The sequence below is a fragment of the Stegostoma tigrinum genome, chromosome 32 (genome assembly GCF_030684315.1).
Source record: "Stegostoma tigrinum isolate sSteTig4 chromosome 32, sSteTig4.hap1, whole genome shotgun sequence".
In the NCBI taxonomy this organism is placed as follows: Eukaryota; Metazoa; Chordata; class Chondrichthyes; order Orectolobiformes; family Stegostomatidae; genus Stegostoma; species Stegostoma tigrinum.
In genome coordinates this window covers 5,267,823-5,280,835 of record NC_081385.1, presented here as the reverse complement: position 1 = coordinate 5,280,835, position 13,013 = coordinate 5,267,823, and the positions used below count along the sequence as shown (strand labels likewise).

At 44.5% G+C, this 13,013-nt stretch overlaps 1 protein-coding gene across 2 annotated transcripts in view; it reads right to left on the bottom strand.

Moving 5' to 3' along the window:
• Window positions 1-13,013, bottom strand: part of phldb1b (pleckstrin homology-like domain, family B, member 1b) — a 368,925-nt gene that overhangs the window by 59,423 nt on the left and 296,489 nt on the right. The window contains exon 14 of one of the 2 annotated variants that reach the window (XM_048562077.2): window positions 7,657-7,782. The exons of the other annotated variant lie outside the window; for it this stretch is intronic. Within the exon in view, the coding sequence (XP_048418034.1) occupies window positions 7,657-7,782 (126 nt within the window). The remainder of the gene's footprint in view (window positions 1-7,656; window positions 7,783-13,013) is intronic. 2 annotated transcript variants of the gene reach the window in all.

Here is a 13,013-nt window from a genome sequence, read left to right as displayed (position 1 = left end):
ATGTCCATCATGGGCCTCCTGCAGTGCCACAATGATGCCACCTGAAGGTTGCAGGAACAGCAACTCATATTCCGCCTGGGAACCCTGCAGCCTAATGGTATCAATGTGGACTTCACCAGCTTCAAAATCTCCCCTTCCCCCACCGCATCCCAAAACCAGCCCAGTTCGTCCCCTCCCCCCACTGCACCACACAACCAGCCCAGCTCTTCCCCTCCACCCACTGCATCTCAAAACCAGTCCAACCTGTCTCTGCTTCCCTAACCTGTTCTTCCTCTCACCCATCCCTTCCTCCCACCCCAAGCCGCACCTCCATCTCCTACCTACTAACCTCATCCCACCTCCTTGACCTGTCCGTCTTCCCTGGACTGATCTATCCCCTCCCTACTTCCCCACCTATACTCTCCTCTCCACCTATCTTCTTTTCTCTCCATCTTCAGTCCGCCTCCCCCCTCTCCCTATTTATTCCAGAACCCTCACCCCATCCCCCTCTCTGATGAAGGGTCTAGGCCAGAAACGTCAGCTTTTGTGCTCCTAAGATGCTGCTGGGCCTGCTGTGTTCATCCAGCCTCACATTTTATTATCTAGGAATTTTAAAATGAAGGCTTTACACTTCTAATTGTGTGAATGGGGGCATTGGGATAATATGATCACAGTGAAGAAGGTTCAAACAGCTGGTGGCCAGTTCCCATTTAGATATTGCTCGACCAGGCTGCATTCTGAAAGCATTCCAGCCTGAAATGGGTAAAAGAAGGATCTGAAGAAGGGTCCTGACCCAAAACATCAGCTTTCCTGCTTTTGTGATGCTGTCTGGTCTGCTGTGTTTCTCCAGCTCCACACTTTGTTATCTCTGAAATGGGTCGAGTTTTGTTGGGTGATGTTTGGCAAAGAGGGGACGGTAGGGGAAGATTGGCCACAGTCTAACTGATGGCAAAACAGAACTCGGGGGGGACTGAATGGCCTCCTCCTGTTGCTATGATACATTTGATAATAACATTCTTCCTTTTGCAACCAGTGTCTCAAACTGAGCGCGTACCACAGCAGGCAACGCCCATGCCTTTTATTTCCTTGTCCATCACTATTTTCAATCAATCCCTAAAATAACAAAACAATCACTGCTTGTTTCTATAATGAATGTAATTTTCTGAAACATCGTACTATTAAAGCTTTGTCAATTTCTTTGTTCATTCTTCCACTGCCTCTGATCAAAATAAAACCTCTTTTAGTGAGCAGCTGCTGACCGGATACAACATTAAAGAACTCTCCCTCTCCCACCCCACCAAGCCCTCTCTCCCTCTCCCTCCCCACCAAGCCCTCCCTCCCTCTCCCTCCCCACCAAGCCCTCTCTCCCTACCCCACCATTTTATTTCTTCTCCCTCCCTTCTCTCTCTGTCCCTTTCTCACTCTCTTCTTTTTTCTCTCTCTCTCCCTTTCATTCACTCATTCCCCTTTATCTTTCTCTTAATCATTCCCTCTCTCATTACTTTCTTTTGTTCTCTAGTCTTACTCTGTAGCTGATGTCAGAGCTTCTAAATTCAAGCTCCTTAGAATATAGAACATACAACTGTACAGCACTGGAACAGGCCACATGGCCCACGAAGTTGTGCCAAACATGGCACCAAATCAAACTAATCCCTTCTGCCTGCCCTTGGTCCATGTCTCTCTATTCCTCGCATATTCATGTGCTTATCTAAAAGTCCCTTAGATGATCCCATTGTGTCTGTCTCCACCACAATCCCTGTCAGTGCGTTCTGACTCCTACCACTCTCTGTATAAAAACACTTGCCCCTCACATCTCCTTGGAACTTTCCCTCTCTACCCTGAAATGCATACCCCCTACTATTAGACATTTCAACTTCGGGAAAAAGATTCTGACTGTCAACCCTATCTATTCATCTCATAAGTCTATAGACTTCTATCAAGTCTCCCCTAAGTCTCAACTGCTCCGGAGAAAACAACCCGAGTTTTCCTAGCCTCTCCTTATAGCTCATTCCTGCTAATCCAGGCAGAATCCTGGTAAATCTCTGCTGCAGCCTCTCCAAAGCCTCCACATCCTTCCTGTAATGTGGCGACCAGAACTGAACATAATGCCCTAAATGTGGCATAACCAAAGTCTTTTAAAGCCGCAGCATGGCATCCTGATTCTTGCACTCAATATCCCGATCAATAAAGGCAAGCATGCCATACGCCTTCTTTACCATCCTATTGACTAGTGTGGCCACTTTCAGGGAGCTATGGACTTGAACCCCAAGATCTCTCTGTACATCAATGCTGTTCAGGGTCCTACCAGTAACTGTATACATTTCCTTAACATTTGATCTCCCAAAGCGCAGCAGCTCACTTACCCAGATTAAACGCCATCTGCCATTTCTCTGCTCACATCTGCAACAGGTCTATATCCCACTGTATCCTTTGACAACCTTCTACACTGTCCACAATTCCACTATCGCCTGCAAACCTATTGACCCACCTATCTACATTTTCATCCAAATCATTTATATATATATTACAAACAACAGAGATCCCAATATGGCTCCCTGCGGAACACCACTAGTCATTGACCTCCAGCCAGAAAAACACCCTTTCGCCACTGCCCTCTGCCTTCTATGGGCAAGCTAATTCTGAATCCACGTAGCCAAGTCACTGTGGATCCCATGATTCTTAATCTTCTCGTCAAAAGTCACTCCTCGTCACTCCTCAAAAATTTCAATCAAGTTAGCAAGACATGACCGGTCCCACACAAAACCATGCTGACTGTTCCTAATTAGATCATGTTTTTCCAAATGTGAATAAATCCTATCCCTATGATTCTCTCCAATAGCATCCCAACCATTGATGTGAGACTCACTGGTCTATAGTTTCCTAGATTATCCCCTTTTTCCCTTCTTGGGATTATCCCTATTACCACCCTTTTATGGTATGGCTTAAAGATTCAGTCATTTTGCATTGTTACCTTAATTACTTTCTTCTGGTTATCCAACAACGAGATCCTACATTTCAATAGCACCTTCCAACCTATGACATCTACAGGCCAATGCAGCAGATACATGGCAACATCGTCACCTGAAAGTTTGCCTCCAAGCCACTCACCACCCTGACTTGGAAATACATCAATGTTCCTTCACTGTCGCTGGGTCAAAATCCTGGAATTCCCTCCCTCAGGGCATTGTGGGTCAACGTGCAGCATGTGGAGTGCAGTGGTTCAAGAAAGCAGCTCACTCTTCTCCAGGGGACCAAATGTGGGCCCAGCCAGTGATGCCCACATCTCAAGGAGTGTGGCTGTTAACGTTTAATTATTAACATCAATTTGTAAATATTTTTTAATCAACCTCTTCTGATGTGTTAACACATATCTGTAGAGCTTTGGAACTTGAACCTGTGCCTCCTGACTCAGAGGTACGGGCACTACCACAAAGCCCTAACATTATTGGTCAGCGCATTAAATATAGAAGTTGGGATGTTATGTTGCAGCTGTACAGGACACTAAGCAACTTTTGGAATACCACATTCAATTCTGGTGTCTCTGCTACGGGAAAGACATTATTAAACATAAAAAGGTACAGAAAAGATTTACAAGGATGTTGCCGGGGTTGGAGGGTTTGAGCTATAGGGAGAGGCTGAATCGGCTAGGGTTATTTTCCTTGGAATGTTGGAGGCTGAGGAGTGACCTTATAGAGAATTATAAAATCATGAGGGGCATGGCTAGGGTAAATAGTCAGGGTCTTTTTCCCAGAGTAGGTGAGCTCAAAACTAGAGGGCATAGTTTAAGGTGAGAGGGAAAAGATTTAAAAGGGGCCTAAGGGGCAACTTTTTCATGCAGAGGGTGATGCATGAATGGAATGAGCTGCCAGAGGAAGTGCTGGAGGCTGGTACAATTACAACATTTAAAAGCATCTGGATGGATATTTAAACAGGAATAGTTTAGAGGCCAAATGCTGGCAAATGGAACTAGGTTAATTTAGGATATCTGGTTGGTGGGTTGGACTGTACAACTCTATGAGTCTATTAATTTATATGGCAAATGTTATAGGTGTATTTAAAAGAACTGTTTAGACATGTTACCAGCCTGTCAATGCAAAGCAGTGTTCTGATGAAGGGTCCCGAACTGAAACATCGACTTTCCTGTTCCTCTAATGCTGCCTGACCTGCTGTGTTCCTTCAACTCCACACTGTGTTGGCAGTGAAATGACTAGGTTTATGGGCTGATGTATTGCAATGTGTTCGAACATTGATCTTCCAACACTATGATCTTGGATTGAACGTAGCCAAGGCAAATAGGTTGGAGATCCTGCTTCCAAGTGCAGTTCGCAGCTTCTGGTGAAAAGCCTGTGAGTAGTTTCAGCTTGTCTCTTGATAGACATGATCAATGGTAACTCCTCTAAACTGGATTGGAGATCGATGATATCACTAAGACCCCAGAAAGGCTGGTGCACAAAACTGGTAACGGGGAGACTCATTCTGAGTTTGTTGCTAAGGGACATTTTTTAAAATTGTTTAAGAATTGAGGACATTGCTATTCTTGCCTGTCCCTACATGCCCTGAGAAGGTAGTGCTCGGCCATTGCAGTCCATGTTGTTCACATGCACAGGGCTGATTGGGAATGGGTTCCAGCTTTTGATTCAGTAACACGGAAAAAATGACCAACATTTTCCTGAGTGAGTTTAACATGCAACTTGGAGATGATGCCTTCCTACGTAACTGCTGTCTTTTCCCTTCGAGGTGCTGCCTGAGGAGCCTTGGCCCCTTACATCCTGAAGACGGCACGGTGAGGGTGACGATGTTTAACATAGCGAATGAGTGGTTGATCACAGCAGTGTGAGAGAGATCTCCTCTCTGGGTCTAACCATTGCTGAGTGTGCTCGGGGAGTGTCTGAAGTTGGCCACCGTAAGAAGGATGTCGAGTACCTGACAGGGGCCGGAGTACTGTTGGGCAAGAGCTGGGAATCATCCGCCATGCTAGCACAAGTTACCCGGTTCCATCCTACCTCTACACCATGTTCGTGGGATTTTCCAATTACCAGTGGGACCTAGGGGCATTCACTATTTGCCCAGATGCAGCAGAAGCCAAAGATGCTGTCTCCTGCGTGTGAGCCCCAGACTACAGTGGCCTTTTAAACCATTCACCTGGGCCCCAGAATGGTAAAATCCAATGACATCACCACTGCACCATCAGTTCTTCATAAAAAGGCTTGATAGCTTAGAGGCAAGAAAACATTTCTTCATAAATAAAAGTAGAGACTGAGATATGCAATTAATGCTGATCAAATTTATGAACAAATAAAAAAATTGGAATAATCTTCATCTAAAAACTGCTGGGTTTAAAGCGGGGATCAATGGAATACATAAAAACCGAGACTGAGAGATTCTAGTTAAGCTGGAGTATTAAAAGGGTGCATAGAATTATGATACTCATTGTCACTCATTCAGGGTCAGAACAGGCTTGACAGGCTGAATGGCCTGGTCTTATGGCTGTTGCCCGGTTTCTCCAACGACCACATCAGTGACAGAAGGTGAAACTATAACAAAGTGTAGAAGGAAAGCGAGGGCAAAGAAATAGATTGGTAGATGTTGCTGGTGTTTTGTTGGGGAGGATGGCTCATGCAGGACTGCCATGTCCATCTGGCACAAGAATAAAGAGAGAGACAGATGTGATCAGAAAGAGAACAAATGTCTATATCCAGGCCTCAGAGTCAATGGCTGAACAGGGAGTAGAAGATGAGTCAGTGTTCCAAGGCCCAGGCACTGAGTTCTGCTGAAAAGCACAGGTGTGCGGACATTGGGACCAGACGCTACAGCCTCATTGCTCAGTTAGTGGTCAACATCCGGCCTGACACAGCGAGAATGGCCAACTTGGCAAGGACAGTCACACCTCGGGGAAGTGTGTTCTTCCACAGAGTCAACAGTTTCAAGAGAAGAGGAACTTGGAAAAAGCAGCATAAACTAAATCTGGTAATAATTTCCTGAGTGAGTGTTTGCTGAGTATATATTTCATGTTGTCAAGTAATTATGTTTATTATAACTGAGAGAACACATCATTGGGGCGAGTGTGGATAGGCTGGGAGTCTTGTCTCTAGAAAAGACAAGGCTGAGGGGTGAAGTGAAAGAGGTTGGTAACATTACAAAGAGGAATGAAAGGGCAAGACAATGAGAAATGGTTTCACTTGCAGAGTCATTAACATAAAGGGTTGTTAATAAATCCAAAAGGGCATCAGGAACAATGTTTTTATCTGGGTGGCTGTGGATCTCACTCCCTCAGGGAATGCTTAAAGTGGAGAGTGTGGATTTTTTTTTAACAAAGAGCTGGAGAAACATGACTGAACGTAACGTGGTGTGTGATGGTGGAATGTGAATGGGAAACTCATGTGGAACATAAACATGAACATGGACCAGACGGGCTGAGTGGCCCATTTCCCTGCCTGGAAATTCTGTGTAACATTAAATAATATTCAATTGCAAAATGTCATTCAATGATGTAACTGAGACCTTTGACTGTCACCTTACCAACACCACATTATTCTTAACCCTTAAGGTCAACCCTTAATGCAAATCAGTGAGATCTGTCATACTATGCTTACTGATTCAAGTGTCTTTCTATCCTTCTGCCCTGAGACGCTGCAATGTGGAATCAAGGCCAGCTAGAAGTTTTCAACAAAACTTCTGTACCACCACAAGAAAGACTTGCATTTCTATAGCACCTGTGGCACCATAAAATGCCCAAAGGCACTTCAGAGGATTGTTCTCCTAATGGAATTTGACACTGAGCCACATGAGGAAGTCACATGACAGATAGTCAAACTTTGGCCAAAGAGGAGGAAAGAGAAATGGGGGAGTTTACAAAGGTTCCAAGGAGTTAAGGCTGGCCAAGCAGTGAAAGTTGGGGATGAGCAAGAGGGCAGGACTGTGAGGCTGGTGAAGGTTATAGGTACGGGGTGGGATTAGGAGGGAGGTGAGTAAAAGGCCATGGAGTGACTTAAATCAAAAGATACAAATTTTAATAATCAAAGCAGAAGATGCCAGCTGCAGTCAGTGAACCTGAGGGGGAATGGGGGAAAGGATGGGTTGTAAGTTCAGATATGGGCAGCAGGGTCTTGAATGGGAAATATACATACAACCTGGGTTGGCCATCATCACCATTGTTAAAACAAGCAAGAAAGTAAACAAGGTTAATTAAGAAATTGTAACCAAGGCTAAACTTCTGACATATCAAGAACTAGATCATTAATAACACATTTACTCAAACTTTCATCAGATTGCCAACTCTCCAGGAATGTTCAGGAGTCTCCAATGATTAAAGACTAATTTCTACGATATTGCTGGGTACTAAAAACCATTGCGTTCATGAAAAGAAAGTGTTATTTATTAAATTGGAACATTTGTTAGTTTTTTCAACAAAGCAACAAAAGCCATGGTGCTAGGGAGGAGTAGTGCAAGTTACTGGAACAAATCTTGAGGGGACTGACAGGAATATGTCTAACCAGAGCTGGCAACCTGAATCTGCTGAGATTGAGAATCCGGACCCCGAAAATCAGAAACAATGGCTCAAACATATTGCGCTGTCTTGCCCTTAATGCGGTGAGTCTTTCAGACTGGCAGCGTGAGGATCAGAGGTGTTTCTAACAAAAGTAAACATGAAGTATGCAGAAAGTGGTCGTCAGTTACCTCCTGTATCTTGGGGTACGCTGGGATGGAAGGAGAGGGGAATAGAGAAGCTGCCTTTCCTGGGAGGCAATGCTGGGGGTTAGACTCCTCTAATATGTCGTTAGGCTCTGTGATGTGAAGCATTTCCTGTTCAGAGGGCAAAGGTTGAAGTAGCATTGCGATGAATGATAATAGCATGCAAATACAAGGCTTAATACAGAACATCCTGGTGAAAAATTCTCAATGTTTAATTAACTCTGGTGTTAGTTCACTGATTCAATGCAAATACCAATGGTAAATTCCCCTTACCCCCCTTCAAAGGTGATCTCTCACACTTGGCTCTGTTTCTACGTGCACTGGTGTCCCACTTGTCCCACCTTTACTCTTCATTTGTGAGTTTCTTTGACCAGAAAAGACCGTGCACTTGTAGAATCCCTACAGTGTGGAAATAGGCCAATTGGCCCATCAAGCCCACACTGCCTCTCTGAACTGCATCCCAGCCAGACCCAACCCTCTACACTATTTCTGTAACACTGCATTCCCTATGGTTAATCCACCTAACCTGCACGTCTTTGGACTATGGGAGGAAACTGGTGCACCCAGAGGAAACCCACACAGATACTGGGAGAATGTGCAAACTCCACACAGTCGCCTGAGGCTGGAATCGAACCTGTGCCTGTGGCACTGTGAGGCAGCAGTGCTATCCACTGAGCCACTGAGCCACCGTGCTACCCCTCCCCACTTGCCGAATGATCAATTCAAGTAGAGAGAAGGGAGGATGATGAAGCAGAAGTCACTTGCCTGGATGGGGGCAGCTCCAACAACACTCAAGAAGCTCGACACCATCCAGGAAAAAGCAGCTCCCACTTGATTAACACCACATCCGCTACATTCATTCATTCCCTCTACCACAGACTGCACAGTGACAGCAGTATGTACCATTTATAAGATGCACTGCAGCATCTCACCAAAGCTCCTTAGACAGCACCTTCAAATACTAGACTTCTTGTGGAAGAAGGACAAGGACAGCAGATACATGGGAGCACCAACCCCTGCAAGTTCCCTTCCAAGTGGAAATTAGTGATGGTCACTAAATGCTGGCTTAGTTAGTGATACCTGCTTCCTGAGAAAAAATAAAGATTGGAAGTTAGGAATGAGGGAGGGGGAACAGGAATGAAGGAGGGGGAATGTTGAAGATCAAGGGAAATGAATGAAGGAAGCAACATGGACAGAGAAAGGGAGGGGCTGGGATGGATTTAGGGAGGGGAAGGAATGGATAGTGGGAGAATGATGGATGGAGGGTGAGGGCAGGGAACGGAGCAAGGGGCTTGGTGGAGATATTTCCCTTTCAATGTACAAGGAAATCCAGTTTTCTCAAGACAAGCCAGAGACTTATTTGAGTTGGTATCACAGTGAGACATGCATGTACGCAGTGAACCACCGGGAGGAGCTTCGTTGCTTCAAATAGGCTGGCCAGACAAAACTTTGGGCAGTAGGGACCAGACCTTCTGAATGGTTCTGATCACAAGGGGATCATAACTCCTGTGTACGAAATAATTATTTAAAACATATTGCTGAAGAAAAGAGGCTAACTCTTAATGTTTTTCATCTTGCATCCATCAGGACAAAAGCAAGAATTCCAATTTGCAAAGGGAACAATTTATACTACAACAGAAAAGTCTGTTGATTGGTTGGCAAAACAACATTAATTGGTCAAATCGTTGTCATGGAGAATGGACCAAGAAGCTACTTTTTTATTTAATTCACTCATGGGACATGGACAATGCTGCCTGGGCCTGTATTTCTTGCTCATCCCTAGTTGCCCTTGAGAAGGTGGTGGTAAGCTGCCTTCTTTAACTGCTGCAGTCCTCCTGCTGTGGGTTCACCCACAATGCTATTAGGGAGGGAATTCCAGGATATTGACCCGGTGACAGTGTAGGAATGGTGATATATTTCCAAGTCAGGATGCTGAGTGTTTGGAGGGGAATTGAAGGTGGTAGTGTTCCCATGTATCTGCTGCCCTTGTCTTTCTAGATGGCAGTGGTCTTGGGTTTGGAGGGTGCTGTCTGAGAATCTTTGGTGTATTTCTGCAGTGCACCTTGTAGATAGTACACACTGCTGCTACTGAGTGTTGTTGGTGGAGGGAGTGGATATTTGTGGATGCCTTGCCAATCTTTAGCTTCATTCAATAAAGGTGGAGGGACAGGTAATGTTGAGGAAGTGGGGAGGTTGTGTAAGGACTTGGGCAGGCTAGGAGACAGGGCAAGGAATGTAGTAGATGGAATACAATGTAGGAAAGTGTGAGGTCATGCAGTTTGGTACGAAGATCAGAGGTGTAGATAATTTTCTAAACTGGGAAAGGCTTCAGAAATCTATAGCATAAAGGGACTTAGGACTCCTCGTTCAGGATTCTCTTAAAGCTAACATGCAGATTCAATTGGCAGTTAGGAAAGCAAATGGAACGTTAGGACTCATTTCATAAAGGCTAGAATGAAACAGCAGAGATGTACTGCTGGGGCCATACAAGGCTCTGGTCAAATCACATATAAAATATTGTGAGCTGTTTTAGGCCCAGTATCTAAAGAATGATATCCAGAAAATGGAGTTTGACAGGATGAAAGAAGGGGTTATATTTGAAATTTACAGTGTACTGAGAGGTCTGGATACAGTGGTCGTAGAGAAGACGTTTCCCTTAATAGGAGAGACTAGGACCTGAGGTCACAGTCTCAGGATGAAGGGATGACCCTTTATAACTGAGATGAGGGAGAATTTCTTCAGCCAGAGGGTGGGAAATCTGGGGATCTCATTGCTACAGGGGGCTGCGGAGGTCAAGTCATTGAGTGTATTTAAGACTTAGATAAGATAGGTCCTTGGTTAGTAAAGGAATCAAATATTACAGGGAGAAGGTTGGAAAATGGGGTTGAGAAACACATCAGCCTTGATTGAATGGCCTAATTCTACTCCTATATGTTTTGGTCTGATGGTTATGGTCTTATGGTGCAATGCCTGGACAGATTGTTTAAGACAACAACAGTCAGGTCCCTACTGAAGAATAAAATAGGTTCTAGCAACCACCATACATTTTTCAGCAACACCCAAGTTCTGTACTTCTAAACGATAATTAAAAATGTAGTTAATAGAGGTTCACCAATAACAAGAACCAAATTATTTTAACTCTTTACCCAAAATAACTGATTGCACAGGGAGCAGGGACATAATTAGTAAAGATGCAGGCAATGGGCAGCTGGGGAAAGGAATGGAGTATTGTGCTGGTTTGGTGAGATGTGGTAGAGCTTGAAAATAGTTGAAGGAGAAGCAAGATCAGGAGTCACATGACACCAGGTGATAGTCACCTGGCGAAGGGGCAGTGCTTCAAAAGCTTGTGATTTCAAATAAACTTGTTGGGCTATACCCTGGTGTCGTGGGACTGCTGACTTTATTACTTTGTCAAAAATCCATGGTAAAAATTTTGTTAAAAATATGCAGGTAACATTTAATATTGTCAACAACGGCAAAAGTCAAGAGTTCATTTATAAGATCTATAGAAGGTGTAGGCTCAGATCCCGTTTAATTATAAAAACAATAACAGTCTTAAAGATATATTTCAAGGATAATCACCCCACCAGCTGTAATTATTGCATTTTATTATGAAGCTGCTTGTGAGCCACACTTGGGAGTCATCTGCATTTGACAAGCTTTCATGGCAACAACAGACTGAATTTGCTAGACTTGGAACAGGAAACTGGGAAACCAGTTCTGGGGTAAAATCTCATCCAGGAGCACAGGTATGGGTAATAGTTCATCTCAGCATTCATCTTACACTGTGACAATTTGTTTACTGTCTTTGGCAAGAGAATAAAATAGACAATGGATTCAATATTGTCCATCTCTGCGGTTCTGGCAGAGACCATCTGTGCCCCCCTCCGCACTTTGTCTACATTCCCCTCCATGCCCACGCACACTCCAACATCTTCCTGACTGATATTAACACATCTGGCAATTTGCCAGCTGCTGTGAGGCATTGAAGGATCTATAAGCAGCTGTAAATTTCACTTTCAGTCAGGCTGAAATGGATTCCGATGGGATAAATCTGACATCTTGCCATATCCGCATTTAAGAATGTTCCAACAAACCCACTCCCTTTGTGGTGTTAACAAGGTGTAGTGCCGGATGAACACAGCAGACCAAGCAGCATCTTAGGAGCAGGAAATCTGACGTTTCGGGTCTCGACCCTTCTTCAGAAAAAGGGTCTGAAGAAGGGTCTAGGCCCGAAACATCACTATTCCTGCTCCTCTGATGCTGCTTGGCCTGCTGTGTTCATCCAGCTCCATGCCTTGTTATCTCGGATTCTCCAGCATCTGCAGTTCCTACTATCCCTTTGTGGTGTTGTTGTTTGCTGTCAAGTCTCAATGGCTTGTCACCTTCCCACTTTCTTACTGATCCAGTGCAAACGCAGGGAAGCCTGCATTTGTACTGGATCATTTCAGCTGTGTGTTGGTGCAGCAGGAACTGAAACAGAAGTTCCTCATTGAAAACTGCACATCACCACAGTCAGGTTGTGAGGGTGTAGATTTGAAGACAGACTAGGTAGACTGGGGTTGTTTCCCTGAGAGAAAAGAAGGCTGAGGGGAGATTTGACTGAAGTGTACACAATTGTGAGGGGCATAGACAGGGCAGGCAGGGTGAAATTTTCCAATTCAAAGAGGGGTCAATAACCGGGATAAAGCGCATTTTTAAGGAAAGGAGCAGGAAGTTTAGAAGGGGCTTTGAGGAAATCCTTTCTCACACAGAGAGTAGTGGGCACCTGGATCTCACTGGCTAAATGGGTGGTAGAGGCAGGATCTTTCAAGACACTTAATGAGAATCTAGATGCACACTTGGAATGCTACAGCATACAGCAATACAGGGCCAAGTGCAGGCAAATTGGTTTAGCTCAGATAGATGCTTAATGACTGGCATGGACTCACTGGGCCAAAGGGCCTCTTTCTACGCCCTGAAACTCTGTGATTGTCTATGGCTCTAAGTTCTACGTCAATTAGGGAATATGACAAACAACTTTCCCATTGAAAGTGGTGAAGAATTTAGCTCTTACATGGCAGAGTTTCGTATTGACATGGGGTGAATGTCACAGGCAATGATGAACAGAGCCTGTTTTAAATACATCTCCAAGCCCTCAGAGTTTCTGTGGAAACTGGAAGGTTGGAAAGGCTGAAATGAATGAAGTGTGATGCAGTGTAGTGAGCAGGGTAGACTTTGATCAGGAGGTCCAACAAGGCAAGTACGCAGCTCTTTAAACAGACTCTTTCCAGCAGTCACAAAACCATCCCAGCAATTTCCTTACATAACAGTGAGTCAACCTCACAATCATTCACAATGAG